Source organism: Callorhinus ursinus, unplaced genomic scaffold (genome assembly GCF_003265705.2).
Source record: "Callorhinus ursinus isolate GAN/ISIS: 27379988/994484 unplaced genomic scaffold, GSC_fseal_2.0 scaffold18, whole genome shotgun sequence".
Taxonomy (NCBI): domain Eukaryota; kingdom Metazoa; phylum Chordata; class Mammalia; order Carnivora; family Otariidae; genus Callorhinus; species Callorhinus ursinus.
The window spans coordinates 35,199,580-35,227,369 of NW_027397080.1; the positions used below are offsets into that span (position 1 = coordinate 35,199,580).

Below are 27,790 nucleotides of genomic sequence, written 5' to 3' on the forward strand. Positions count from 1 at the left end.
CTTGTTACACGGCATTATTGTGGCAACAGCTGACTGATACACCTACTTCCAACGAGCACAGCCCCCCTCTGACTCAGCTTTCTCTGAACTCGACGACTTAGCGCCATCTGAACTTTGAAAGTGTGGGTGAGCTCGGACTCTCTGTCAGGGGAGCAAAGCTGGGGGAATGCTCGGAGCACATGCTAGGACCCGGTACTCGAGGACACTTGCTTCAGAGTCTCGTTGGCTGGCGTTGAAAACGCCTCTCTGCTGAATCGTGTGGCCTAGTCAAGTGACTTAAATTCTCTGTGCCTTAGTTTCCTGCTCAGTAAAGTGGGGACAAGAACACCTATCTGGGGTGATCGGGGGTGAGTGAACCGATGGACATCAAGTGGCTGGTTAATGTTAGGCATTCTATAAATGACAGCAACAGAGGACCCCCTCGTGGGGACAAGGTCAGCCCCCCGCACCTGCCTGCTCTCCTTCCCTCCCACCCTCCTCCTGGCCCCGTGCCCTCCCCCAAGGCTCAGTGCACGGTCAGCCCAACGGCAACATGAGCCTCGTCGAAGCTGCTATGGGAGGCAGGGCGGAGGCTAGAGGCTTCCCCCCAACCTCCAGGACCACCACACCCACATCCTCGCCGACACAGGAAGCCAGAGCCACGGCTCAGGGAAGATGGTGAACAGGCCAGCCGGGATGCTGGTGGGCCTGTCCGCTCCGCAAGCCCGGCGCAGATGCCCACTTGCTCGGACGGCAGGTGACCTCGTTGATGGGGTGCATGGGACACAGCCTTCCCTGGCCGAGAGCTTCCACCCCGGGCAGGCTGCAGAGACCCCCACATGCAGGCCCTGTCATCTTGTATCAAGTTGAGAGGCTTCCCCGAGGGCTCCCACAGGCCTGCACAGGGATGGGGTGGGGTCCTGGGCTCTGGCGAGGGGCACCCGCATAGCCTGGCCCCCAAGCCCTCCCCAGGGAACAGCATCTGAGGGGACTCAGGAGCCAGGTCTCCCTCGAGGCCTGGGGTGCTCAGCACGAGAGAGAAGGGGGCAGAGTGGCAGTGACCGGGCAGAGGGAGGGGACCCCAAGCGCTCCCAGCATCTCTCACTCTGCTGTCTTTTACCCTGAGAGGGACCAGCCACCTCGGTATTCAGAGCGGAGGTGAGCCCCGGGCTTTCTCCTTTGAGAGCAGCCCCCCAAGCCAGTGATGCGGGCTTTGCGGAGGTGTGTGTCTGTGGGTTTAAAACAGAAGATGCTAAAGAGGCCTCAGAGCTGATATATTTTTCTCTCCTAATAGTGAGGCACAATTTAATTAACTCACTATTGCACCCCCCTGAAGATTACGGACTTTATTGACACCACCATCTGGCTCCTCTAAAGCCGGTAATGTAGATAATAAATCCGCTTCATTACCCAGTGCGAGAGGCGTCCTGCTCTGAGAACGATCTTTCCTAGCGCCCTGCCCCCCGAGAGCCCCTTTGGACGCCCCGAGGTTCTGTGCGGTTTCCAGGGGGGCCCTGCGGCAGACGCCCGCTGCCTGTGCGCTCTGACCCACTGCAGGTGTCCCCAGAGAGGCCTGACACCCTCCGTCCATGGCCGGCGTCCACCTGGGGCCCCTCTGCCCCCTCGTCCCCGCACCGTCGCACCTCCCACCTCCAATAAGCGGGCCCCGGTGCCCAGAGCTGTGCCCAATCACTGTCTTGTTACCCCACTGAACGCCTGGGACCGATTGGGCACTGGAGACGGATTAGCTCTCCAGCTCGCAAAGGAGGAGCCAGAAATGCAGGAGGCCAAGCTCAAGGCCGAGGGCCACTGCGTCCAGGCAGAACCAGGTTTAGAGGGTTGGGGTGGGCTGGGAGGGGCACTGGACCCGGCCCAGCCTCCCTGGGTCTCCAGCCAAAAGGAGAAGTTCCTTTGTTTACCTTCCGGGGTAAGGCATGTTTTCCACTTCTGAGTCTGTCCTATGAAATTGGTGATGTTTTCTCTGCCTTTGAGATTTAAGTTTGGGCAGAAAGTGTCAGCAGGGCGGCTGGGGGGAGGGGCCTGACCCCAGAGAGGGCCCCCCAAGTCACCTGCTCTCACAAGCCCTGCCCGTGGCTGCTGGTGGACCCCGAGGGGGCCTTCACGCTCCCTCCACCGGGACCCCAAACTGCAGCCCAGAAGCCTTTCAGGGGCTGAGTCTCAGGAGGTGCTCCAGGGAGAGAAAGAAAAGTCAGCTCATTGCTTTCTCAGTTGCAAAAAAAAGAGGAGAAATTAAACTCTCTGTCCCCGCCCCCCAGGTGTGGCTCTCGGGCTTAGGTGGGTCTGTGGGAGCAGCGTGCCCTCCACGGCCTGCTGGCAGCCGCCACACGCCCAGCACCCCCAGGCCCAGAGCCGGCCTACTGGACTCACAGCTCCCCCGGCAGGCAGGTGATAAACCATCTGCACCTGGCCCAGCTGATCTGACCCTTTAAGCTGGTTTCGGAGATCCTCAGGATGGGGCGAGGGCGGCGGGGGGGGGGGGAAAGTGGAAACAACTCAATTTAGGGGCCTGAAAATGCAAAAAGTTTACGTTTATAATGTCGTTCCCCCAGCCTGCAGCTGCCCCGTAGCTCCTCGTCACCGCCACTATCGGCCCATTAATCACCCTTATCAGGGCGGGAAGGGGCCCCAGGGCCACTGCCCCCCCCCCCAGGGACAAGTTCAGGTGCTTCAAGGTGGCCAGAGGTCAGAGTCCGCCCTCCGCAGCGGCGAGCCTCCAGGCTGTGGCCCCTCCCTTGGGCCTGACTTTCTGCCCCAGGGGACTGGAGCCACCAAAGTCACACCTAAGCGGCCTCTTCAGATAAGCGTCACAGTTGTGAAATCAGAGGCCTCCTGGGAGGGGCGGGCGGGGAGGCCAGAAGCCGGACTCGAGGCCGGCTGGGCGCTGGGCCCTGAGCCCTGGGGCTGAGGCCTGCACCTTCTCGGGAAGGGGACCAGCGGAGGCGGCACTCTCCAACTTTCTGGTCGCGGCCCCCTACACCTCTCCGCTTTGCAGCCTTTGATTCAGCAAAATCAGGGATGCAAACTTCTTAGGAGTACTTAGTTTCCATGGCAACCGAAGCTGACCTCAACATTATTGTTCTCAAGAGGCACTGACTTTACTATATGTTCATTCACTGAATTAATGGACTCCTGGTTCTTTTATCAGCAGCCCCCGAACAAAGGAGAGGGAGACGTGCCGTCAGAGGGCTTTCAGCCACTGCCCAGCCTTTTGTCCGGGGCTTACTGCATCCGAGCAAGTCTATTCAGCCCCAGATTATCAAAATCAACTCGGGGCTGTCTCCGTGGCAGCTAAACACACTTTGATTTCATAAAGACATAACCGATCCCACATGCAAATTATTAATTGTGATTGCAGGGTTCTGAGGGCTGGGGTCTCGGGTGTGATTTTTGGGGGGGTAATAAAGCGTCTTTGCAGGTAAAATGAGGGTGAGTTCTAGGGTACTGGTGGTACCTGCGTGTTGCTGGTTGGGAGGGGAAGAGGAAAAAGGAAAAAACCGCTGAAACCATCCTCCCTGGCACAGGCAAAGCACGAGAAGGACCCGGTGAAGCCTCCTGCCCGACTAAGACCAGCGGGAACCCCGCGTGTGCCCACCAGCACGTCTTGCTGGGGCTTCTGCATTTTTGGACCTCCCCTTCTTAAGAGGTCCAGCCACATGGGCTGTCTCTCCACCACCCTCCCCGGGGCCCCCAGCCACCTCCAGGGCAATGCCAGAGCCACAGACCCCAGAACGCAGCACTGCACAGCAGGACCTGGCTATGCGGCACTGTGCGGAACTTCCACGGCCTGGCCAGGCCAGGACCCAGGCCCGCCAAATGCCGGGATCACAGCCTGGCTTAACCTTGGGGTGTGCGGGCACAAAACACACTTAGCAGCTGCCTGTGGTCTCCACTCCCACCTTCTTGCAGCTTGAAGAGTTGTCTTCCTGGACTCCCTGGCCAGTCTTCCCTGGCCCCCAGCACCCAGCACCCCCACCCCCACCCCCCGGGAGGGACCCCGGAGAGCAGAGGCATCTCACCGCGGCCAGGCTATGGATCACATGCACACACAACAGCCCAGGGGTGCAGATCACGGTCCTAACATCCAAATAATCATTTCACAAATTATAATGATTATCAATCAATCACCCTCTGTGGACAGTGCCAGGCTGGGCTATCAGATAGCTTTTATGACCTGTAGCATTTTGCACGTAATGATGGGGGAGAGATTTATGAAGCCATTGTGCTCCCTCTTCCAGCACCGGACTTCATTAGCTTTCTTTCCTTCGGACTCCTCGTGCACCCCTCGGCCCCCTGCCCCCCAGAGCGCCGGCTGGGTGGCACCTCTCTCTTTCCAGTCCTGGCCCTACTGATGCAAATTCCTGAGTTTTGGTGGGGTGGGGGCAGACAGAGGAGGGGAGGAGAAGAAAAAATAAAAATAAAAAAAGGAAAAGGTCACTTCCTTTTGTTTGCCTTTCCCCCCAGTTGTACCGTATTAACACGTCCTTCCTTTTCAAGATGGTCAAAGAAAACAAGATAAAGTCGGACAAAGGGAAGGCGGCCGGGGGCTTGCGTGTCCCCCTTTCATATCACCAGAGAGATTAAATCAAAATTCTTTTAGCTGATACCATCTCCCCGGGTGGACTACACTCTTGTTAACGGATAAATTCAAGCCCTCCAGAAAGTCAAAGAATAAATTTAAGCCTTTTGCCAAATGTCTATCCTATTGGATTTTGATAAGACGGCCATTGAGCCTTAATAATGTCTTCCATCCATTTTCAGCGGGCCCTTAACACGGCTCTTTATTCGTCCCCAAAGCCTCTTCGCTGGGCCTTTTTATTACAGGCTCCAGCGGGCTCTCCAGGGAGCCGGGCGACCCGAGTGATGGATGGACAACTCGCTAGATTATCTCCCGCAGATGTTTGCTCTGCAGGAGCCCCGGGCCTTCCCTCTAAGTAAACAGAGACGAAATAGAGTCCGTCGGAGGGAGCAGTCCCAGAGGTCCGGGCGCCGAGGCTGGAAGAGGCCACGAAGCCCGACCTGCAGACCCGCAGTCAAAGTGACTTCGCAGGCATCAGGGGCTCCGCGCCCAGAGCGCACACCCGGGCGGTTGCGCGGCTGGCGAGGGCGCCGGGCGGCGGCGGAGAGCACGGGTCCCAGTCTCGCCAGCACCAAAGCTCTGGGCTGCGCGCCTCGCTGGCTGCGCGGGGGGCCGTGGGCGGTGGAAGAACGCGGGCGCAGGGGACGGAGCGGGGTGCGGGACTGCGGGGGACACAGAGCACGCGGGTGTCGGGGCGGAGGGATGCAGGCGACACCCCCCTCACGGCGGGGCACCGCAGCGGGGATGCGCATCCCGGGACCTGAGGGGCGGGGCCGAGCCTGGCGCGGCTCACAGGCTGTGGCCGCTGTCACTCCCACGGGAGCCCCGCCCTGCATCGCAGGCACAGTCGCCCGCCCCTGGGTTCGAATCCCACCTCCGCTGCGAGTGTGGGCACAGCCCACCTCCGTGGGCCAGGGCCTACTCTCCTGTCTGCGCCCTGACAGAGGGACTCCACGGCGCATCCAGCAACCTGGCTCGCTAATGCTTAGAATTTATAACCGGGACTTCCCCACAAAATACCACATTTTCTGCATCTGTGTCAAACCACTGATTGCATTACCTTTTGTTGCACTTCACTGATGCACATAAAGAACCGGACGTATCATCATCCTCAAAACGGAATGATGAGCTGGAGATGTCAACTGACCTACCCATGGCCCCCCGGCAATTGCCCACAGTATTGTAAGGCTCCCAAACGTGTCGGGGAGGAGAGGCCCAGTTCAGCCAGACGCAAAACTCCCAAACCACAGAACTGATAAATGGGGTCTACATCCTCTTGCCGAGGAATTCACTCAATGTGTCCTTAAAACAGCACGCTGAGGCATGTGTGGTCATAGCCTGTAATGTGTGTGCGCGCGCGCATAGACCTCCACAGCTGTAAGTAACAGACATTGGTGAGGTGGGACCTGCTTTTTGGAAGGAAGGTCAAATGAACAGTTACTCATTTTCCAGCCTCCGGGCATGAACCCATTTGGCTTTGCATTTTTGCGTCTCCCTCCCTGCCTCCCTCCCGGGTTGTCTGGGCATGGAACCCTCACCCGATGGCTCCAGAGCAAAGCACCAGGGCTAGGTTTTGATCATCTCACCAACCTGACCCTGGGCATCCGTCTCGTCACGCTGAATGCCCCAAATGCTGATAATGTCTAAGTTCAGCACGAGGCCGGAAAAATCCCAGAATTCAGTGGACGGCTGAGTGCTGTGCGGTGGCTCTCCGTGTGGGGAGGGGTGTGCGTGAGGAGGAGGGAGGAGCCCCCTTGCGGCCTGCAGCCTCCCCCTGCAACAGGGGCCTGCGGGGTGGTAGGAGGCAGAGGTGCCCGGCTGGGAGTCAGGAGGCCTCTTTCCAAATGGCCGGCCGGCCGCCGAGGCCCCCTTTGCTCTGGCGCCAGGGCCCCCTGAGTGTCCAGCTGCCGTGGGCATCGGGTCAGTTCTGATTCTGTGCAGAGAGGGAACCTCAGACCGCTCCGCCAGGCCTTACAAGGTTTTGTGTTTGAGGGGATGCCTGGGCCAAGCAATGCCAGCAGGTCTCTGTCGGCGTGGCACTGTCCACCCATCCCCTGAGCAGCTCTCAGGAAAGCCCTCTGACCGGGTCAGCCAGGGCCCGATGGGCTGACGGTTTAGAAAAGGAAAAGGCCCGTCGGGGCCGTGGTGCTCCGGGAGCAGAGCGGACGTGCTGACTGGGGTTCTCCCCGGGCACGTCTCGTCATGGCTCAAAAGCATCCGGCCCCGGCCTCCTCACCATCCTCACATTTAGACTTAACTTTTTTGGCTTCTGCCTCAACCCTTGTATCCACACCAGACAACCGAGGGTCCGTCCCACCATAAATGTGTCACCTCTAACCTCCCACCAGTTCACCCCACCGTCGGGGCAAGTCCCACCTGCGTCACCTGCTCAGCTGCTTGTTCATAGTGAGAAAAATGAAGATTCTGTGTTCTCTCTAGAGGTTGAGACACTGGACTTGACTGCGGGGCCTTTCTCGGGGGGAGAGGAAAGACTTCGATTCTTTGAAATATGGGAAAGCTATTTGAAATCTCTTGCTACCTACGTCCTTTACGGAAGTCCGAGTTTGTTCCCAGAGGCAGGAGGAGGGAAAGGGGGCTGCTGGGAGGGATGTCGTGTTTTACGGAAGAAAGGCTTAGGCTGCCCTGGGCAGCGGGGCTGGGAAGGGCGGGGAACCAGCCAGATGCAGACCGTGGGTTATGGGTGAGAATGAGCTAAAAGATCAACCCTGGCCAGAGCTCCTTCAGGAAGTCACTGCAGGGTCAGAAAATGCCTCTCTTCGCAGGGTTTTCTCCAAAATCAGTATTTGTGGGGTTGGACCCAGTGAGAAGGGGCAGGTCCCCTCCTTACGGAGCGCTCTGCCCAGAGTCCTCGGCTCAGACCATCAAGCCGGGCTCGGGGAACACCTGAGATGCACCTCGGGCTCCCCCAGCAGAGGCTGACCGTCCCTGTAAGCATACATTCTGCAATGCTGAAAGGGAGCCAACCCAGGGCCCGGGTGTCGGGACACCGTCTGGGTGTCCTCGGCGGGCGCCCCTCTCCGCCTCGCCTGGGTGCTGCTTTGAGGCGAGCACAGCGAGAGACAGCACTGTCCTAACTCCATGGAAAACGCCAAAGAGGGGTTCAGCTACTGTGTTGAGTGTGGGTGTGCGTGTGTCCTACGTTTGTGCATGTGTGTGGGTGACGGGACTGGGTGGACGCTGAGCGCTGATGAACCGCTTCTGGGTCCCTCCATTTATTGTTGTTGTTTTTTTTTTTTCGGGGCCTAGTTTACTCTCTGGATCTTGTAGAGCTCATGTTTGCGAGTCTCCGTCACCCGCCAGGAGGGCAGGAAACAATGCCCACGTGGACACTTTTCCTTTCACCTGATCAGCTGCTTATTCAACGCCCCGCCCGAGCCCTCTTTGGAGGCTGAGTACAGCACAGGCTTTGTGGAATTGGCAGCCAATTGTGGTTTTTCCCCCACTCTCCGTATTCTTTTCATGTGAGTATCCAGTGGAGATGGTTAAACAAACATGACCTGTGTTTATTTAATTTTCCTGCGTCTGCGTGGCCTGAGCATTCCCATGGGGGCGACTCTCCCGGTTCTCAGGAGTTAGGGTTGGTTCCGTGCAGTGACCCCCTACCTGCTGACACAGTGCAAACCAGCATCCGTCCTAATGTCATCAGAACCCCTGTCCTGTACACGCACTCCGCCACACACAACGCATCGCTCACCAATGGCGGGCCGCGCCACGGACCTGGCCACACGCACGCTAGCTCAGGATCGCACGCGGGCCACGGCGAGGGAGAAGGCGTGGGACCAGCTCTCCTACCTTTTGGATGCAGCCCTCCTGGGACGACACTTCTGTATCGGTCAGCATGTGCTGCAAAACAATTGTGAAAGGGGAGGTTAGTGTCTGGCGAACAAGATGCCGTCCTCAGGCTGTAAACCGTGGGGCAGATCCGATGTTCTCAGAAGTGACAAGGGTGAGACCTCGTGGCTTCTCCACAACATGCAAGACAGTGCTCTGTTGGGAAGTCAGGTCTTTTATCCCAACAGTGTCTCCTCGTTTGCTGAGAATGCCAAGGACCCCTCCCGGACGCCAGCTCCCCAGGAAGGCAGCTGGTTCCTTATGGGGCAGGATCCGCTCTGAGCAGCTCACCCTGGTCCTTAAGGGAAGCCACGCATATTACCAAAAACTGTCCAAGGGGGGAGGAAGGCATTTTGAGACGGGCAACGGCCTCTCTCCCTGTGCCCTCTAACCCTGCCTGCAAGCCGCGCAGCCCTGCAGGGCGAGCGGGAGCGCGTTGGGCACTGTGTGGCCCGCACGGGGCTTGCAGTCTACCTGGGGAGGCAAAGTCCGGCTGCGCAGCCCGATTCACCACACAGGGAGCCGCAGTGGAGGAGGCAGGGGCGGAGGGCGGAGGTGGGCTGGCGGGCTGAGCCTGGACGCCATCTCTCCGCTGCTTCTCCTGGGGCAGAGCAGAGGGGGCAGCATGCTAACTTGCTCTTTATCCCAGGCCCCTGGGAAGTGGATGTGGTTTTTGGAGGAAGCTTCTCAAAGGAAATCAGGCGAAGGCAGAATGCAGCAGTGCCCACGGCACGGAAGCACCCTAGGGTGACCAGTGATGACCGGCCCCTCCAGCCGCGGGGGGACTCCTACGGCTATGCCAGGAGCTCCGGCCCTTCCCTCTGCCGCCGACATGGGCTCGGGTTAGTGAGGAGAGAAAGTACCAGCCGTTCTGGGTCTTTCTCCCACCCGACAATTCTGACTCGGGGCTTTTCTTGGCTCGGCTTTGCAGAGTTGTAGAATTTCGCCTGCCTGGCGTCTCTTCTTAAAAACCGCCGAGCTCCACTCCAGAGGGACGGCATTTGAGGGACGGGTCCCAGAGTGCTTTCTAAGCTAAGCAAACTGACAAATTAGCTGTATAAATGGGATTTTCCCCTCTGGATCACAAATGCTGGGCATAGACACATATATAAATTGTAACGTCGTTTCCATAAGAATAGAAACCGAGATAGAAACTAATATTTGAAAAACAACATGAGAAATGGTGTCAAATCCAGGGGTTTTATTTACCCTCCCCTTAAAATTACACTACCGCTCTTCCAAATTACAAACCAGGAGTGCAGAGTGCCCTGCCATGCCCACGCAGGCCGGGTGAGGGGCCCGGGCGCATGTCTGCCCGGCTCAGCTGTAACAACAATAAGTCATACTTTTAAATGCTGAGAATTCTAAACAGTTGGGGATTTTATGTTTCTTCTAATAGATTCTGAAACTGTGGTTTGGAAGGTGGTCATAAGTACGAAGGGAATGAGTCGGAGAAGGTGAGCACCATGGAGACCACGGAGGCCTCCCGGGGCATCCGCGAGGGGCCAGGTCATCCGTGGGCCGGGCTGGAGGGGCCCGTGGGAGGTCAACCCCGACGCTGGGGGCCGAGTCTGGCCAGCAGCAGGGCCTGTGTTTCTACGCTTTCGTGTGTCTGCTTTCCACTCTGAATCCAGAGCCAGGAACGCTGGTCAGTGGCTCAGTCGACTGGCAGAGGGGACGAGAGAGCGGGGCCGACTGCCTGGATCTCAGCCGAGCTGTGGCTTCCAGAAAGGGGCTGTGCTCACCAACACCCAAAGGCCAGGGATGGGGTCCACCCTCCTGCGAGGGGCTGCCCAGGCCTGCACCCCAGACACGGCCAGCCAGCAGGATGGAGGCCGCTGTCAGCCTCACACAGCACGGGGGCGTCCATGCTTGGGTTATGGGGTCCCTGGGACCGGATGGATCTGCCCCTCATGGACGGGGCAGCTTGATCCAGAAGGACAACACCGCGCTTTAACTTCTTGAGGAGTGTAGTGCCCGGGGCACCGCACACGACCATGGGAGGAGAGAGCCCTGTCCCCGTTGCTGGGAGCTCCTGAGCCCTGAGCCGTGACCCCTCTGGACTGAGGTGCGGACACTGTGCGGTCGCCCCGCAAAGACAGGGAAAGCGTGCTGCCCGTGTCAAGGCCAGCACGGGACTCTCGTTGAGGATCCATTTGCAAGCTGGCCTTCTCCAGCTTGAGTCCACCCTGCATGGAGCCCGTGCACGTTTCTAACCTGCAGCGTGAGCGCTGACTTCAGGCTTCCGGAGCCGCCGTGTCTGGAAGGGGACAGAGGCTCGGAGGGCTGTGGCCTGTCCGAGGCACCCGAGGTTGTGCTGAAGGCAAAGCTCTGAGCTCGATTTTGGGTGGAATCCCTCCTGGTTTGGCTCCAGCCCAGGGCACGGGCCCGGGTCTGGTGAAAGGAACGCCCCCACCCCACAGTGGCCCTGGGGCTCCCCTAGAGTACGGAAGAAAGTTGGGGTGCTTTCCTGCGGTTCACGCTGCAGCTGAGCCTCAAGCAGCAGATGGATGCCCAGGCCCCATCAGCAATGTGGTGTTCCCAGGGCCAGCGCCGTCTCACAGCTGCCCCCTCGCACGCCAATCCTGGGCCCAGGGGCGGGGGCATGGGCTGCAAGCGGGTGTTGGCTGCCCTCTGGTCGGACATTAGCAAGGAGGCACCGTCCGCTTCCTGGTGAGGAAGAGGGTGCGCTGCTGGGAGCTCAGGCCCGACACCCAGCTCTCTTCTCCCAGGCAGTAGGTCATGGAGAGCTCCGGGGAGGACAAGGAAGCCACTCCGTCAGCCCACGGGAGGGTCATCCAGGGGCCCTGTCAGCACCGTGGCCGCACACAGACCCATCTGGTCTCCAGCCTGCTCCGTCCTGAGCTCAGGGTGGGAGCCACTCTCCCTCTGCCAGTCGGCCCCTCTGCCGGCCTGTGCGCCATCCCTGCTGTGTTTCACTTTGATTTTTGGTGGCCCTGATCTTCTGTCCTCGCTGCTCCGCAGTGGGGAGTGTCCAGGGCAGAGGCCTAGCCTGCAGAGAGAGGCAGCTGGGGGGCCCGCGGCTCCGGCCTCCAGACAGCGCATGGCAGCCTCTGTCTCTGAAGGTGGCACAGGCTGTGTGCCCGCAGTGTGGGAGTCTCAGTCCCGTGAGCTCCCTGACCAGCGTCTGAGGCACCTGCGTGGGCCACTCCCGGTTGAACCAGAGGCACTTGGTCAAACACCAGCAGGAGAGACTTTCCGAGGAGAGCCTGGTCATTCCCCATCACTCCTTGCAGATGGGGCACAGCACGAGTGCAACCTCGCTCCCCAGAGCTTCATTGTCCCTTACACAGCCGTCCTCTGTCCAGACCCGCCATGTTCCACAAGCCTCGGGCTGAGGGTGGCCAGAACCCCTGCCTTTTGTCTGAGGCTAAGAGTGGCCAAAGGGGATGGAGCATCCCAGGAAATCCACCTGTTATGTGGCCTCGAGGGTCTTCTCCGCATTCTGGGAAGAGTCCCTTGAGGTCTGTGCACCAGCTCAGAGATGGTGGCCACCCATCCAGGAGTCCGTGGTCAGATGGGGACATGGAGATAGGCATTCAGACCACACTGTCCCTAAGAGGTCAGGTTGCTGTGCATGGCACACGGAGCGAGAGCCCAGACGGACTGGAGCGCATCCATGCAGAGCAGGGCTGGGTGGGCAGGGTCTGTGCACCGCTCCCCAGCCGGGTCCTCAGCCCCCTTCCAGCTGCAGTGTGGCCGCCCGGAAGCCCAGCTGCAGGACCACAGGTGACCCGAAGGAGGCCCCCACCCCTTCATGTCATGCAGAGAGGGAAGAAGCCATGCAGGACTTCGAAGACAGGACTGCCCCTCTCAGAGCGGGGGTCTGAGTCTGGTTCTGGAAGTCCCGTTCCAGCAGCTTCTCTCTACCTGCCCTGTTTAACAGCCCACCTTGGCAGGCACCCTCATCATCATCGGCTAGTCACCCACCACTGACCTAGGGTGAGAACCCACCGGACGCACCCCTCCTGGAGCCTCTCAGCCCAGGCCTTCCCGCCAAGGCTGCCGCTTTGCTGAAAAACCTCTTTATTTTGCTAGCTGAGCCTCCGCACGCGCGTTGCTGGCTGGTCGGCTGTTGGCAGTAGCAGGGGCTGCTCCCAACCCCACCTCCACACCCCGGCAGAAGTATTAGGTGTGTTTTGATTAAGCATTTTAGCCAAAAAAGGGAGGTTTGACCTCCGGCATTTCTCTTCTCTCCCGGGTCTCGGTGCCAGGATTGAGCTAAGTGGGGTTGGTCAAAACATCTTTTTTGACTCTTAAAATAAATACCCTCTGTTCTCCAGAAAGTCAGCCGAGAGTAGACACACACACAGACATCTCATACACTCACAGCTCTGGAGTTCTGGCGTGTCCCCCGAGGGGGGCTAAGCTTTCTGGTCGGTGTCACAAATGGATCCCAGAAGGCTTCTTTCCCTTCAAAATACTCCATTATTGAAGTATCTGAAACCATGCCCACAGGAGGGAGCCCCGATGGAGCCCCAGCCTCCTGGCCTCCAAAACCAGAAAGAAGCCGGTGAAGCCTCCCGCCTGGCCTGGGGCCCGAGACGACCCCCAGCGCTCTCATTGACTGACCTCCCAGTCCTGGCCCTTGAGCCAGACGCCCTCCAGCCTGTTTCTCCTTCGTTGGCGTTGGTGTTCTCCACCCAACGGTGTGGGGCTGGGGCTGGAGTGGCTTGAAGCTGATTCCCAGACCCCTCCCCTGGAAGGAGCGGCTGTGGGTGGGGGTCACGGCCCAGGATTGTGCTGGGAGGGCGGGCCGGGGCCCAGGTGGTTGGTCGAGACCCCTCTCCACGCCGTCCTCCCTCTGATGACCTCTAGGGGACCAGGGGCTCGGGCTCCTGCCGGAGACACAGCCTGGCCAGACAGGTCAAGGAGGAAGCTGGCGACCCCTTCGTCGTCAGCTGCCGTGGACTCGGTGCCACCTGCCCTCTTGGGAGGGTTTCTGCCCAACGGAACAGAGCCCTCTGAATGGGCCTGATAAGCCAATGATCAGGACTCTCGGGACAGCCCCATTTCACACTCATCCCGTTCTTGGCCAGGGATGCCCACAGCCTCACCTGTGGGGCCTCCCTTCCCAGGAAGACGGGATTTTTAAAGGACAATTCTCATCCTTGGTTTTCTGTCCACGTCAAAGGCCTACTGCGCGAGCACCACACCCCCCGGCCTACGTGCTGCCCTGAGGTCCTGGACCCAGAGGCCGCCGCAGAGGTGATGCAGTGAGGGGACCAGCCGGCGCTCCTCGTGGCGCCCACGGCGTGGTGGCCTGCCCCTCACCTCTCTCCACAACCCCGTCTGGCAACAACTGTTGCCACCTGGCTTTACGGGAGGGAAGTGGAGGCTTCAGAGTTGGAACAACAGGCAGAGGTCACGGAGCCACCGAGCGGGGGGCCTGTGTCCAAGTGCCCGTCCCTGATCCCAGCTTCTGCTCTGGAGGAACAGATCTGTGGGACGCAGCCCATGGCGCCGCTTCCGACCAGGACCCTCCCCAGAGAGGGCGCCCCCGCGGCCCGGGTGGGCCTGAGCCGGGGACCGGGAAGGGCGGTCTGTCACCAGCGCCGCCCTGGCTCCCAGCGCAAAGGCTCCGGCCGTGTTGACACAAACTCTCGAGCTCTCAACTGGGATCGGGGTAATATTTATTTATTTTTTGCATTTAAAAAAAAAAATCGGCTTGGCTGTGATTGAGCTACAAAAATGGTTTTTTTTTGAAAGGCGCCTTGGACACTGTTTTCAGCTTTTATGCCTAAACAGATACTTCTCAGTTCTTTCAAGTGAGATCGAGCCCATGAATGCAGGCTCTCTCTTTACTCCTAAGAAAAATATTTACACAGTCAAGTACGGCCCGAGAAAGGACGCAGGCTCCTTCAGAGGGCCCATCCCCAAAGGCACACAGGTCCCTCACTGCTGTTTACACCGCCGGCCCACATCTCCTCCCCGGGGGCTTCTCCCCAGCCTCTGCCGGGGACCCTGCAGCCAGGGGCTTGCACGCAATGCCCTGAGAACCCACCCCGATGTCCAGCAAGAGGAAGAAGCCGCATGGACAACGGCAGAGTCCTACCTTCCAAGCCCTTTTTTTGGCCAAGGAAACCGGCTACTCTGCCTCCAGAGCCCCAGGCGGGGAGCCCTTATCTGCACTCACCTCCGGCCTGCTTTTCCCAGGGGCCCCCTCCTGAAGCTCGGCTCAGACCCATGTTCCTGGCCAGTGCGGCCTCGCGCAGACCCAGGATCTCTGGGCACAGCTTGCCTGCCGTCAGACGTGCCGAGAACACGCTCTTCCCTGGCGGGTCCCCGTCGTGGGCACGTGCCCGCTGCCTGGACCCCCCCGGCCTGCCCGCACCTTCCCTCCAGCGGGATGAATGGATCCCCGCCCCTGAGCTCTTCCTCGCTGGGGTCTGGGTTTTTGTCCAGGCTCCTCGAGGTCCCCTGAGGGCAGGACTTCGTGGCCTCATTTCATGATGAACACCTTTTGTCTACACCGCCCACAAAGGGCGCCTTGGAGACGTGAAAACAAAATCTCGAAAGGCACCGGGTCCAGGATTAGCTACTTTGGGGCAATGCACAAAACGTACAACCGGCCTCAACAAGGGCCCAGGTGTTAGGAAAACGGAAGGCCCCCCGGCCTCCTGCCAAGAACCCCGGGGGAGGGGGGCATGCAAGTCCTTCTGGGAGCGGGGAATCCTGAAGCAGGAAGTGGTGAGTAGGGGCGGACAGAGGAGCCCACCCCAAAGACGGGAAGGGGAGACCAGGCTTGGGAAGGGGGCTCCACACCGGGGGTCCTCAAGGGCAGGCGGGGCATTTTGATTTGCCTCTGAAGACAAAGGCGAATCTGGATGCAGATGCTCCCTGGGGCAGATGGATGGGGCACGCTGGGTAGCAGGCTCCCATAAACACATTAAAACTTAGCACAGGCCTCTTAGGAAGGGCTGTCGGCTCTCTGGGGGTGAGGAGAAGCGCAGAGAGGTAGAGTGACCCTCCGCAGGCGCACAGTGGGAAGGGAGCCGAGGCCGCGGGCCCCGTCAGGGGACTAGGGACCCTGGGACAGGGGCACCGTGGGAGGGCAGGGCTGGGCAGGGAAAGACAGAGGCTCCCCAGGGGTGGACTGGCCTGGCCTCTGATCCCTGGTCCCAGACAGACAGCTCAAGGTTCCCACCACAACTGTGTATCTTTCTGATGAGGGACCCAGAGATAAAGGTAAAACCACCCACCCAGGGGCTCCCCACTCCCTTCCAACCCCAAAGCCACCCTGTTAACAGCTCAGCCCCTTAGCTGACCTCAGTGCAAATGCTCCCTGAGTGGACAGCAGGTCCGTGACCCAGAATCCCAGAGGCCACTTGGAGGCGGTAGCGGCTGGGAGGCCCCTGGGTGACAGGCCCCGCCTCTCACTCCCAGCAGCCTCTGGTCTGGGCAGCGGCCTGCCCAGGCCTCCCCAGGGCTGTATCGTAGGAGACAAGCAGGCACAGCCGTGGCTTGCTCGGCCTGACCCAGTCATGACTTTGCTTTGCCCCCTGCATCTAATGCCATGGGGACATGGGCAGAACTGGGGACAGGTCTTGGCCCGACCACCTTCCCTGGGGGCTGTGTTTGCAAGGATTCCCTGTTTCTCTGGACCGCCCCCCAAATCTCCCTTTCCAGAGAGGAGACAGTGCAGTTACCCCCAGCTTGGCACATGCCAGCCTCTGGAGGGCTTGGGCCATTCCAACCGGGGCTCTGAATTCCCCACCAGGCCAGACATGGGGCTCCTGCCAGGAGTACACTGGGTGGCTCCCGATCTCAGGGCCCCACCACCCAGACGCAGCTCAGCTTGGAGCAGGACAGGTCTCTGGGGTCCTAGCCCACAGGGATGCCTGCCCTTCTTTCCTGGCTGTGGTTCTGTGCTGGGCTGAGCTCTGGGCACAGAGAGGACGTGCTGGTGGTCCAGGCCAGCGAGGGAGCACAGGGAGGGGAGCCGATGGGGCAGGGCTGGCCGGAGAAGGCTGTCGGTTCCACGTGGACATCAGGAGCCAAGGCCCAGGTTCTGAGGCCCTTCTCTGCCAGGCTGTGAGCTGAGGGCGGGGCCCAGGACGGCCTCCACAGGCCCTGGTCCGGAGGAGAGGCCTGCCCAGCACTGCACCTGGCCCCCGGTGGACAGCTTCCTCCTCCTGCTTCCGGAAGATTGATGTCCCCAGAGGAAGAGCGTGTAAATCATGAGAGCCGGGTGATGTGTGGCACTTCCAATCAATGACTCATGACAAGCCATAACTTTTCGTGCTAGAAAGGGAAGCATGGGTGCGTCCAGGAGCCTTGCAGTAGCCAGCTCCAGGAACGGGACACACACGCCCCGGAAACGGGGAGAAAGTTCTGCAGAGCTGTTGGCTCCTGGATCTGCGGCCGGGGCTTCCTTCTGACGGCCTGGGTTCAAGAGGAGAAAAGCCAGGAGCTGGAGGGAGCTCCGTGGATATCGGGGGGGGGGGGGGCCCCGGGCCCTGCCAGGGGGGGGGGCTGACAGGGGAGACCTGGTGCAGAAAGTGGGTGGTTCTGGTGAGACCCCTGTGACCTCAGCCACCACCCTGTGGCTTCCGTCCTGTATCTCTGAATGTTTCCCAGCCCCACGTGCGCGCCTGGAGGGGAACGTGCGCGTCTCAGAGCTCTCTTAGCCCTGCTGACCAGTAGGCCTGCTCCCACTGGATCAGATGCCTCCTAAGGCGAGAGCAGGACTGAGGCCCCACTGTGGAGCAGACACAGCTGTATACTGCAGACGCCTGGACCGAGTAGAAAGGGTGAGTGAGTGGGTGCGCACAGGCCCCTCCTTGCAGGGCTCATGGAGATGCTGTCCTTGCACCTTCACCCACACCGGCCCCATGGTGGGGAGGGGATGGCCGAGGTCATCGTGGGGCTGGGTCATCCTGGCTGTGGGCGGCCCAGACCCTGTGCCCAGGGCAGTTCTCCGTGATCGTGGGGGCTGGGGTGGCCACTGCCGCGACCCTAAGAGCCTGTGCTTGGGGCCTCTACCTGTGCGCTGTGGGAACAGACGTCTCCCCTTGCTCGGCTGCGCACCTGGGCGGGTGCCTGGGATCGGACACCAAGGTCTGGAGGGCACAGAGTCCAGCACCTTTGCTGTCTTGTGGCCTGGTGGAGGACAGACTGGGGAGCCCTGGGTGGATCCGAACCATTCTGGGGTGAAGACGGTCCTCCCAACCCCTGATACCAGGAGGCCAGGCTCTCCGTGTATGTCAGCCCAGGCCGCAGGGGAATGGGCATCCCCTTGCCTGGGGCCGTCGGGGGCGGAGAGCCAGCAGCCCGCTATCCCAGGAGCCCCTCTGTTTGGTCACTGTGCAGGAGGAAAGCCATCGTGGCTGGACCCAGAGGAGGCCACCGTCCCAGGAGGCAGCTCTGTATTAGGGATAAGACGCCTGAAGAGACCGCGGCGCAGCCACCACACACAGGCCTAGCCTCCGAGTCCCCAGGTCACTCCTGAAGTCTGACACGGCTCCGGGACAGCGAGACAAATTAACACAAATGCCGGAGGGCCAGCAACCTAATGGGAGCATTTGTAAGAGCTTCCAAGAGCTGAGGGCTCTGGGCTTTGCCAAGACAAATAAAGGGGGAGCCTGACAGGTACCTGTCTCCATTCTTTAGCAGCCACTCAGAGACGGGAGAGAGGACAGTCTTCGCAGAGCCTTGCCAGATACTCCAGAATATTCCTTCATGTTCTGAGAGCCCGGTGTCCCCGGGCAGCCCCGGGACATTGTTTGTCCCTCATGAGCGTCAGCCGCACACAAGGTACACCTTGGCTTTGGTGCTCATTTCCTCCATTTCCTGAAATCTACCTAGCTCCGCGGATGGCAAAGCAGAGGTGGCTCCCTGGACAAGGGTCTGGAAAATTTGTCCCCCCAGCAGCCCCACAGGCTGGCCGTCCCTCACTTTGCTCCTGAAAGCATGTCTGGAGAGTGTGCTGGGTGCCGCCTCAGAGACCCCAGGGCGGACCCCGGTGGGCTTTGCACCTTGGTGTGTCCCGGGGGGAGCATAAATCACAGGGTCAGTTATTGGTTCTATGTGCACATTTGTCTTTTACACTCAGCCCTTTTTAGTTATAGAAATAACCTGGGTATTGACAGAATCATATTAATGCACTTCAACTTGACCCTGCCTATTGATAACGTGTTTGTTAAGATAACCCTTAATAATCATAAGTGAATAAGAAGGGGTCATACATCTCCAGGCCATGGGTGCCCTGACACTCAAGCTGGAAACCCCCAAGACCCGAGGTCGGGGGTGGGGAGGATGCCGAAACTGCCCCTCCCCCCGCGTGTCCCCCAGGATTCGGGCTCCTCCTGGGCTGTGAGTTCCCACCTCTCTTGTTGGGGTTCAGGGTAACCTTTAATCAGTGAGAGAGTCAGCGGGAGAGTCAGGATCACCGCTCTGCGCTTCAGAGCAGAACTGAATTTTAGTTCCCTTAAAAACGGCAGGCAGTGCTTTCCGGGGATCGAGGAGGGACAGAACGTGAGATTGTAGCCACACCATGTGTCACCCTCCTCTTGGGGCAGTGGCCTAGGGGACGGAAGGCCTTTCCCCCGGTCAAATTCTGGCCTTACCAGCGTGGTCTTTCATTATCCCATTTATTCATTCAGCAAACATGTGCGGACCCTCTGTCACTTTGGGGTTCCACACACGCGCAAGTCAGTGAAACCAGAAACACAGTTGTTTCCACCCCGATCGTGGAGACACTAACCGCTAGCCCCGCGGTAGGTGGCGTGGTGTCTTCCTATTTCACACTCACCAGACTCCTCCAGGACTCCCCCCTTGCCCCTGGGAATGCTGAGCTCAGAGACCCCGAGTCCCCGGTGCAGCGTCACACAGCGTCCTGGGGCCTGCCGGCTCTGAGCCAGGCGCGGCCTCCACAAATGGTCCGTTTGGAGACACGGTGGGGGGCAGTGGCGGGGAAGGCAGGGCCGTGAGGGACAGGAGCCAGACCACGGAGAACGTTTCCCACCTGAGGGGAGGAGACAGCACGGCAGAGCCCCGAGTGCCCGGGTCTTGGTCCCAGCTGCCGTGCGAACTCGGGACCACCGTGCGTGGGGGCGGGGGTGGGGGAGGCAGGGAGCCGCCAAACACGACCGCACACTTTCCTAATGGGACCCAGTTACAGCAGCAGCTGGGGTGGGAATTCCGTGCTGATTCGCTGTGAAAAATGGGCAGCCCTCGGGATCCTGCAGCATCACCCCACCGCGGCCGAAGCCAGGAACCCCGAGGCCAGGTTCGCCCCTGGGGGGCGGCCGCACCAGCCAGGTTTGGCCGGCCCCCACCCACCACACGCCTCCTGCGTTTCCAGCTCAGGGTCAGGCGCGTCGAAAGTGCGCACGGGGACTTCTGGAGGACTTCCCAGACTGGGGCAGACCCAGGGCTCAGGCCACTGGCCTTCTGGAAGCCTTCAGGGGCCTCCTGGTTCACAGGGAGCGTGAGCCCCACCCTCGCCCCTCGGTGCCTTTGCAGATCACGGAGGGGCCGCGGGAGCGTGCAGAGAACCTGGGCTCAGCGCCACTCTGAGCCCTGCAGCCCATCTCAGGACCCGGGAGCCCTTCCTAACCAAACAGCTCCAACTCCCTCATCTGTGAAATGGGCACAAACGCCCCAAGCCAGAGGCGTCCACGCTGTCCACGGCAACCCCAGCGATGAGAACCACGTGCACGGTGACGGGGTCCGGCCAGTCTTCGTTCACTTTCTGACGAGAACACAGGTGAAGGTTCTGCCAAAGACGTAACGCCGCAGTTCCCCGGCGGTAACCTGCCGCGGGTGATCCAGGAGCAGCGCCAGATGCAGAACCTTCTCGGGAGGCCCTGGCCTATTCCGGGAGCGCCTGCCAGCTAAGTTGCATTTTGAGCAGGTTGTAAAAATAAACAAAGAAGAATATAGGACAGAGACCACATGTGGCGCCAACAGCCTGAAGTGTTTACTCTCTGGCCCTTTAGAGAAGAAGCGTGTCGACCCCCGGCCCATGGCAGACACAGCTGCCCAGAGGACGGAGGTAGGAGGTCTCCGTGTCCTCGAGCAGCCGATCCAGCTGCCAGCCGGGGGTGCAGGCACGAGGCTTCCTGCGAGTGTTCTGTGGGAACGGGAGGCTTGGATGGACAGACGGCTCTACTGTCCCCGGGCGGCTTTGCCCGTTCTCTCTGCGCCAGAGCCCAGCCACTAAGGCAGACCCCACCCAGAAGAATTGTTGGCAGTTTGTCACCACGGAAGCTCTAGGTCTGCGGCCGCCGTGGGGAGACGCTTCAGGCAGGTGGGAGAGCGGTGGCCGGCGAGCCCGGCGGGCAGAGTTCCCAAGATCACCTGATCCCGCGAACAGCTGCGGCCGCACCCGGCCCGGGGGCCGCGGGGAGCACATTCTCAGCTGTAGCCTCCCGCCAGGGAAGCGCGGTGTGAAATCGGACGCAGTTTGAAACCACCCTGTTGGCGTTCCTTTCTTTCGCTTTGTCCCTGTCTGCTTTTCAGCAGGGACGGTGCTCGGAATGGGCACGGAGGAAGTCTCAAGCCGCCACCGGGAATTTCTGCCCCCAACCACCGGACTTCCCTGTGATGGGCTGGAGTCCCTTCCCGGGGCAGGGCGGATGGCCCGGACATTGGGGTGGGGGCACATCCTGGTCCGCAAGGGCCTCCACCGGGTGCGCATGACACTTCAGGGACCTGGAATGTCATTGTCGTGGGCCCCCTCGAAACCGCCTTCCGGAGAGCCGCCTGGGACCTCAGGAACGGCACGGCAGACCCCCAGCTGCAGAGCTTAGTGCCCCAAACTGTCCTCCAGCGATTTCACTTAATGATGTGGGGTGGGGACCCAGGGACCCAGACAGCCGCAGGTCCCGCCTCGGCCACAGGGACGCCTCAGAAGTACGTGCCGTGTGCCAAAGCGCCTGGGTAGCCCCGGCTCCTGCATCGTCTCGCCCCACCATGCACGCGCGGGTCCTGGGGTCATGTCACGGCTCTAGGGAAGAGAAAGGCCCCTTCCCTACCCTGAGTCCTGAGAACGGGGTCTGAACCCCACTGTTGACCTGGGGCCTGCGTCTAGCCGCAGTCAAAAGCCTCAGGAAAAGTGTGCACACCTCCTTCCTTCCTCTCTCTCTGTAGCCCTGCTTTTCCTGCAACTGGAAGGAACCAACTCCAGGAGCTCACAGATCCTGGCGGCCTCTGGATGAGAAAGCGCTCGGATCAGCCTCGAGGCCACCGCAAGAGTGGCCTGCGGCTTGGACGTGATTCCCGGGGGGTGGGAGCCCTGCTGGGGGTCGGGGGGCCCCAGTGCTCCTTGGCCGTGTGCGTGCCTGTCGGTCTTATGTGACAAGGTCACCATCTGTCTGCGGGGTGTGCTCAGGAAGGTGACCCCCATTAGCTCGGGAGGGACCGCGGAGCACAGAGAGGATGTGCTTCCCTGGGCCGTCAGGGGGCCCGGGAAGACCGCCAGGCACCCGCGGGTCGCGTTTGTCTCCTCGAGGCTCTCCTGAGCTTGTCCACACATGGACTCTAGCCCCAAGCATGGGTAAAAAGAGGCTCGGGAAAACACTGACCACATTTTCAGGAATTTTCTTGGATACATTTGGATTTTTAAAACTCTATTCTTGGAGCTGGGGGATTTGGGTCGGCTGCATAATTTATTGTTTTTTTCCAAAGACTGGAAAGAGAGCTGAGGTCTGCCAGGTGGGTGTGGGGGGCCAGCGTGTCCCCCACCCCATGAGAGGGAAGACAGGGAGCGGAGAGAGGGGAAGCAAGTGTGCACCTGAGATCTCCCGTCCGGCAAGGACCCTGGACTGCTGGGGTAAACGGATGAGGGAGCAAGTGTGCACCTGAGATCTCCCGTCCGGCAAGGACCCTGGACTGCTGGGGTAAACGGATGAGGGTCTGACTGGTAGACGTTGCAGGACTGTGTCCTGGGTGGGTGGCTGGGCTCCTAGTCAAGGACACCGCTCACCCTTGGACACCTGGCCGGCCTCTACTTGGCCTGCCCTTCTCTGCTCAGGCCAGCTTCTGCTTCTAAGCCCTTGGGATGGGGAGCAAGATGAAAACCCTCTTCCAGTTGGTCTTTTGCCCACCCTGGACTCTTGTCTCGGCTGAGCCATGACCTCTCTTCTCGGTTCCCTTCTGGCACAGAAACGGACAGCAGTCCAGGGAGGTGCGGAACGTTCCTTCTCCTTATGGCCTCCAGGTTGGGTTGTTTTGTTGGCCTAATGATCTTAGTTGAGGTGCATTTGTGTACTTAACACGGTTAAGCCTAGAAAAACGCGGCGGTTGGGAGTGCCGACCCCTGAAACTGAGTATAAATTTTGACTCCCCCAGAGCGTGACCCCTGGCAGCATGCCGTTGATGGGAAGCCTCACAAGGAGCACAAGCCGTTGGCTAACACATATCCTGTGTGTTACGTACTTAAGACTCTGTAGCCTCACAGTAAGGTCAGCAAGAGGAAAGACAGTGTTGTAAATGAGAAAATCCGAAGGAAAATAGGTTTTACCATACGGCGCTGTATTTAATGAGAAAAAACCCGGGTCTACGTGGACCCACGTAGCTCCAGCCCCCACGGCTCAAGGTCAACGTGGAGCCCTGTGGGTGGGGGCTTGCAGAATAAAGCAGGAACCCTAGGGGTCCTCTGTCCTCTCCCCACTCCACGCTTGAGACATTGCCTTTCCGAAAGCAAACACCTTTGTCGGCCTGCATCGGTTTCCTTCCCTTCCCGGAAAACCCCAGGCTCCTGTCCCCTCGGGAGGCGTGTGCGGAGGGGGACAGAGCCTCTCCGAGGCTCTCCTTAGAGGACAGACATCCATCCCCAAAGATTGAACCAGCCTTGCCGGGATGGGGCATCCTCCCGGCCCGTGATTCTCTTTTCTCTCATTTTCCCGAAAGGAAAAAAAGTTTAATAAATAAATAGAATAAATCTGTAAAACTCGGATGTAGCAAAGAGCTCAAAACACAGAGCTGGACGAGGAATAAACTGCCCCCACTGGGCACAAGTCACCACAGACCAGCACCTGTGTGCGCAGAGCCCCTCCCGAGACCAAGTCCGAGCGCGACGCTGTCCACGGCCAGTGAGGGCGTTTGGCCTTTGACTGTCACCAAGCCGCTCCCAGAGTTGGGCCCTGAGTCCAGCTTCTAGGGTCCAGTTTTGGGCACCTGGGTCCTGCCTTCCTTGTGGTGTTGGCTGTTAGAGTGAGCGGCGGACGCCGGTCATGCTGCCGTCCCTGAGTTCTGGGCTCCTCTGCTCAGCAGCGCACGCCTGAAAGACACCACAATCTTTTTACCCAATTTTCCAGCTGAGTTGACTGGGGCCTGTGAAGGTCAAGGAGCTTGCCCGGGGTCACTGAGTAAAACAGCCAAGCCTCTGGCCTCAGGACAAGGACGCGGGACTCTGTTTCCTGTTCCTGACCACCTAACCGGAGGCTCCTTCATAAATAATGGAAATAACAGGCCTTCACTTTCTCTTTCCAGGGCGGACTCCCGAGGCGGCCACCACCCGGGGCTGTGGTCCATGGGCACCGCCGAGCCCTTGCCGGCTGCTGGGCCTCGCGACTCCATTGGCTCCCGCGAAGGGATTTGTGACAGTCAGCCGAGGCCCTGGAGAGAGAGTCCGGCGGCCGGTCGGTCGGTACAAGCGGCCGCGGCTGATTATTCATCGCTGACAGTTATTAGCCTATTATTATACGTATGAATTGCCTCTTTCATACCACATCCCTATCCTTAAAGTGCCTTATTAACTAACATTAACCAATCCAATTAGCAAAAGACACTGTATTTGTGTAATTAGTAATTTGAGGCTTTGTCTCGTCTTGGTCTTAAAGTGAAAGGCACTGGCCTTTGATCGGCACAGTGCCGTACAATTAGGTGAAGTGCTCGTGTGTCAGCAGGGAACGTTCTCGATACCTGGGGTCCCGCACAGGGACCCGGCCATGCGAGGGCGCGCTGGGGTTCACGGCGTGGGCGCTTTCGTGCATCCAAGCTCCTCTCTGAGGTTGGCATGGCCTTCTGCATCAGGAAGGGGAAATATTTATTATTATAAATTTAGAGGCCGAGCAGTAAGGAGCCTTGTTATTAAATGCTCGGAGCCCAATCTGCAGAAAATCAAAAAAATCCAACTTTGAGTATGGATTGCAAGTTTTTTTTTTCTAATCGGATGCCAAAAAGAACATTGTGGGGAAAGATGGCTCAGGGCGGCCCTTCAGCAGGCAGCGTTTCTGTTTATGTCTCCGAGTGAGCAGTTCGGGTTCGGAGACGCGAAGACGGCCTTCCCGGGGCCAGATGTTCTAGATAAGAACTTCAGGCTGCAGGCCGCCTGTGTGCACAGCGCACTCAACCCAAGAACCGGGCTGCCGTCCCATCTGAGTGACTGGGCCGCGGGAGGTTCAGCAAGAGAGCCCTGTGTTGGGAGTGACCCCAGGGCAATGTTTCCCACAGATGCCCCAAGTCTCACCAGCTTAGACAGCTGCTGAGCAGGCTCTGTGAATCTGAGTGACCTTCCGGGCTCTTCCTGGGTCAGCGATGCTGAATAGCACGTGTTTTATTTGTATGTATTTTATTTATTAGGAGGCTCGGCAAACTCGTACCCAGGGGTTCCCCAGAGGACCCCGCACCAGCCAGCCGTTCCCTGGTTCTGGACAGGAAGGAAGGTGGTCCTGCCCTACTTCCGGGCTCCTGAGCTTTCACCACATGTCCTTGAAACTGCCCCCTCTCCGCAGGCCAAGCTGTGTCCTGGAAGTGGCCACCCCTACGGTCCAGGCTGGCTGTCACTAAACCCCCTGCGGCAGGGGCACAGGAAAACCAGCCCCACCGAATCCGCTCAGTTCCTACGGAGGGGAAAGAAGGTCACCGTGAGCGCCAGGGCCAGCGATGGAGGGCTGATGTCCGCGACTGCACGGTGCCCACACGCCTGGCTGTCCCCGAGGCTCGTGTGTGCTCTGGGAGCTTGTCCTTCTGAGCACTCTGGGGGCCGAGCTGAATCTCCCACGGTGAATCCAGATATTTGGGCAGCGAACAGACGGCGCTGACTTCATTCCAGCGCCCATTTTAGACGGAGCCTTTTCTCGTCTCCCTCAAGTAGGGTTCTCATTGTTTTTTGTTTTTGGTTTTTGGGGTTTTTTTTGCCATTCCGTGTCAAAATAAAGTTAAAATCTGTAAGTCCGAAAGCGTCGCCTCTTTCCCCATCTCCTTGCTTCTGTCTCCCTGTGCGTGCGCGTGCGACGCGCACACACAGGACCGCCTGGCTGCCAGGGGCAGACGGGGAGGAGCCCACCCGGTGCTCACGGAAGGCGGGATGGACAAGGAGACCTGGCTACAAATATTTCAGAAACCTCTTCAAAATATTTGGGTTTGTCAGAATCCCAAACCGCGTTTGCCAGGCACTTTTCCCACTAGTGTTTGAGCCCGCGGGTATTTTAAAGGAAATGAAATCCGTGTGTTTCTGATTTATTTATACTTAACTCATCAAAATGCTGTTTTAAAGAGCTATTTTGTGTCCAAAATGCCCTTTATGCCTTTTTCCCTTCCAAACTGAAAGCCACATTTTGCCAAGTGTATGTGACCTTAAACGTTAACATTTTCAGGGCTCTTTGGAAAATCAGGTTCCCGAAGCCCACGCAGACCTTCGCCAGAACTAATGGTGTCCCCTACCCACCCCCTGGGGGAAGCCCAGTGACCCGCAGCAGAGGCGACGCCCCTTGGCCCTACCCGCTCTTTGCTCTGACCCAAGCAGGGTGTCTGCCCACCCCACCCCACGGCCGGAGTCCCTGAGATGCTCTGTCTGATGGGAAGAAGCAAATTTTCAAGGGACAAGAATCCCCAGATGTGATTTCACAGTCCCTCCCAGCGCTCTTGCTGGACTGGCTCAGGGTCACCCCGGGGGGCAAGGCCCCCCAATTGCCCCGGCGGTGAGGGGCTCTCTCCCCAGGAGGGGCGGCGGCGGGGGCTCACTCTCCGGTCCCCGCGGAGCCCAGGGCACCTCTCACGTTGGCTGAACTCCTCTGCCTCCTGGTCCCCCGAGGACCGCGTCAAGCAGGTGCCCTGTGAACACTTCGATGCCAGCCCAAGCTGACTCAGACGGGGAAGGTCTGTTCTCTCCAGCAAGAGAAGGAAAGGGGCACCAGCGTTCCGAGCGTGTGCAGGTTGGGAGGGGGACCGCGGGCCACTTGCAGGCTGGGGCACTCAGGAAAGGGGCAGGCAAAGGCCTCCAGAGGGATAACGAAACGGAGTCTTGGCAACACCACCGCCTGACCTCTAACACGGGGACTCGAGTGATACGCTTTGGGGTGTTATATTTATTTCTGGCCGATTTCATGCAATGGAGTTCAATTATGAATTTGATTGCTTTTTTGTGCACAATATAAAATCCTTTATCCTTCCAGCATTTAATTGTGTTCCCTGGCAGATTTGGTATTCATCACGGCCTTGCTGTCCCCAGCCCCAAAGATAAACCATCCAAGGGGCAATAAATGTCCACTCTGATTATTGATGCTTTCAGGGAAATTGATTATCTATTTGAGGGGCAGAGCGGGGTGATGTATTGTCGCCTCTCTCCCTGACACAAGAGCGTCCCCGAAAGACAAGTCCCTTGATTGGTGAATTGGTGAAATGGATTTTCTATTATATTTTAAATTTTCGAAAGTGATACCCGTTTATCTTAATATTTGAGAAGGGGGATGGAGTTGGAAATCCAGCATTCTCCTTCATCCGTTCGCATGTTGAGAAAAGCCACGAGATGGAAAGCCCAGAGCCGAGAGGCCGGGCGGCTCCTCCTTCTGGCGGCACGTCCACGCCCGGGGCCGCGGCTGAGCGCCCTGCGTCTGTGATGGACTGAGAAATTTGTTCCTGAGGCTGTGATTATGAGTATGTGGCCCAGATATTCAAACTGATGGGTATTTCCCTGTAACCCGCGAGACAAGAAGCAGGCTTTGGATGAGTTTAATTTGATCTAAAGAAAAAAAAAACAAAAACAAGCAATTTTACCCTAGGTTTAATACGGCAAACTCTGATGGCCTGAAAGTACTTTTCCCTCGGTCACCATTCAAAGAGAAGGTGTGCAGGAGGGGAGTGGTGCTGGCAGGGCTGTGGGAGACGGAGCAGGGACAAAGGGTGGACTTCGCCTCATCAGCACCTCTTGTATCGGTCAGGAGATAACAGGAGCTCCAGCTCGGGGAAGTGTTTGCTCACCGGGAGAGGGTCGATAGAGCTCCCTAATCCGCGCTCTGATTAGCTGTTCCCTAGCCGTGGCCAGGTGGGAACTCCCTACCTGTAGAAAGAGGCCTTTATTTGGGGAGTGGCAGAGGCAGGAAGGGTCATTCCGGTGGGGACTCTGGAGACACGGTGCACTCCCAGGCTGGGGATCCGAGGCAGCTGCCCTGC

At 59.0% G+C, this 27,790-nt stretch overlaps 1 protein-coding gene and 1 long non-coding RNA gene across 8 annotated transcripts in view; one reads left to right on the forward strand and one right to left on the reverse strand.

Annotated features, from left to right (window-relative positions):
• PRDM16 (PR/SET domain 16) overlaps positions 1 to 27,790 on the reverse strand; it is a 310,580-nt gene that overhangs the window by 151,353 nt on the left and 131,437 nt on the right. For 6 of the 7 annotated variants that reach the window (XM_073903468.1, XM_073903466.1, XM_073903467.1 and 3 more), the window contains one exon: positions 8,390 to 8,440. In XM_073903468.1, the coding sequence (XP_073759569.1) occupies positions 8,390 to 8,440 (51 nt within the window). Of the gene's footprint in view, positions 1 to 8,389; positions 8,441 to 14,585; positions 14,754 to 27,790 lie in introns of those variants that run through there. The other variant, XM_073903471.1, reaches the window with a different exon arrangement.
• On the forward strand, positions 15,005 to 18,020 carry LOC141374509 (uncharacterized). The gene is made up of 3 exons (XR_012381449.1): positions 15,005 to 15,139; positions 17,030 to 17,202; positions 17,762 to 18,020. It is a non-coding gene; the product is annotated as an uncharacterized lncRNA (long non-coding RNA).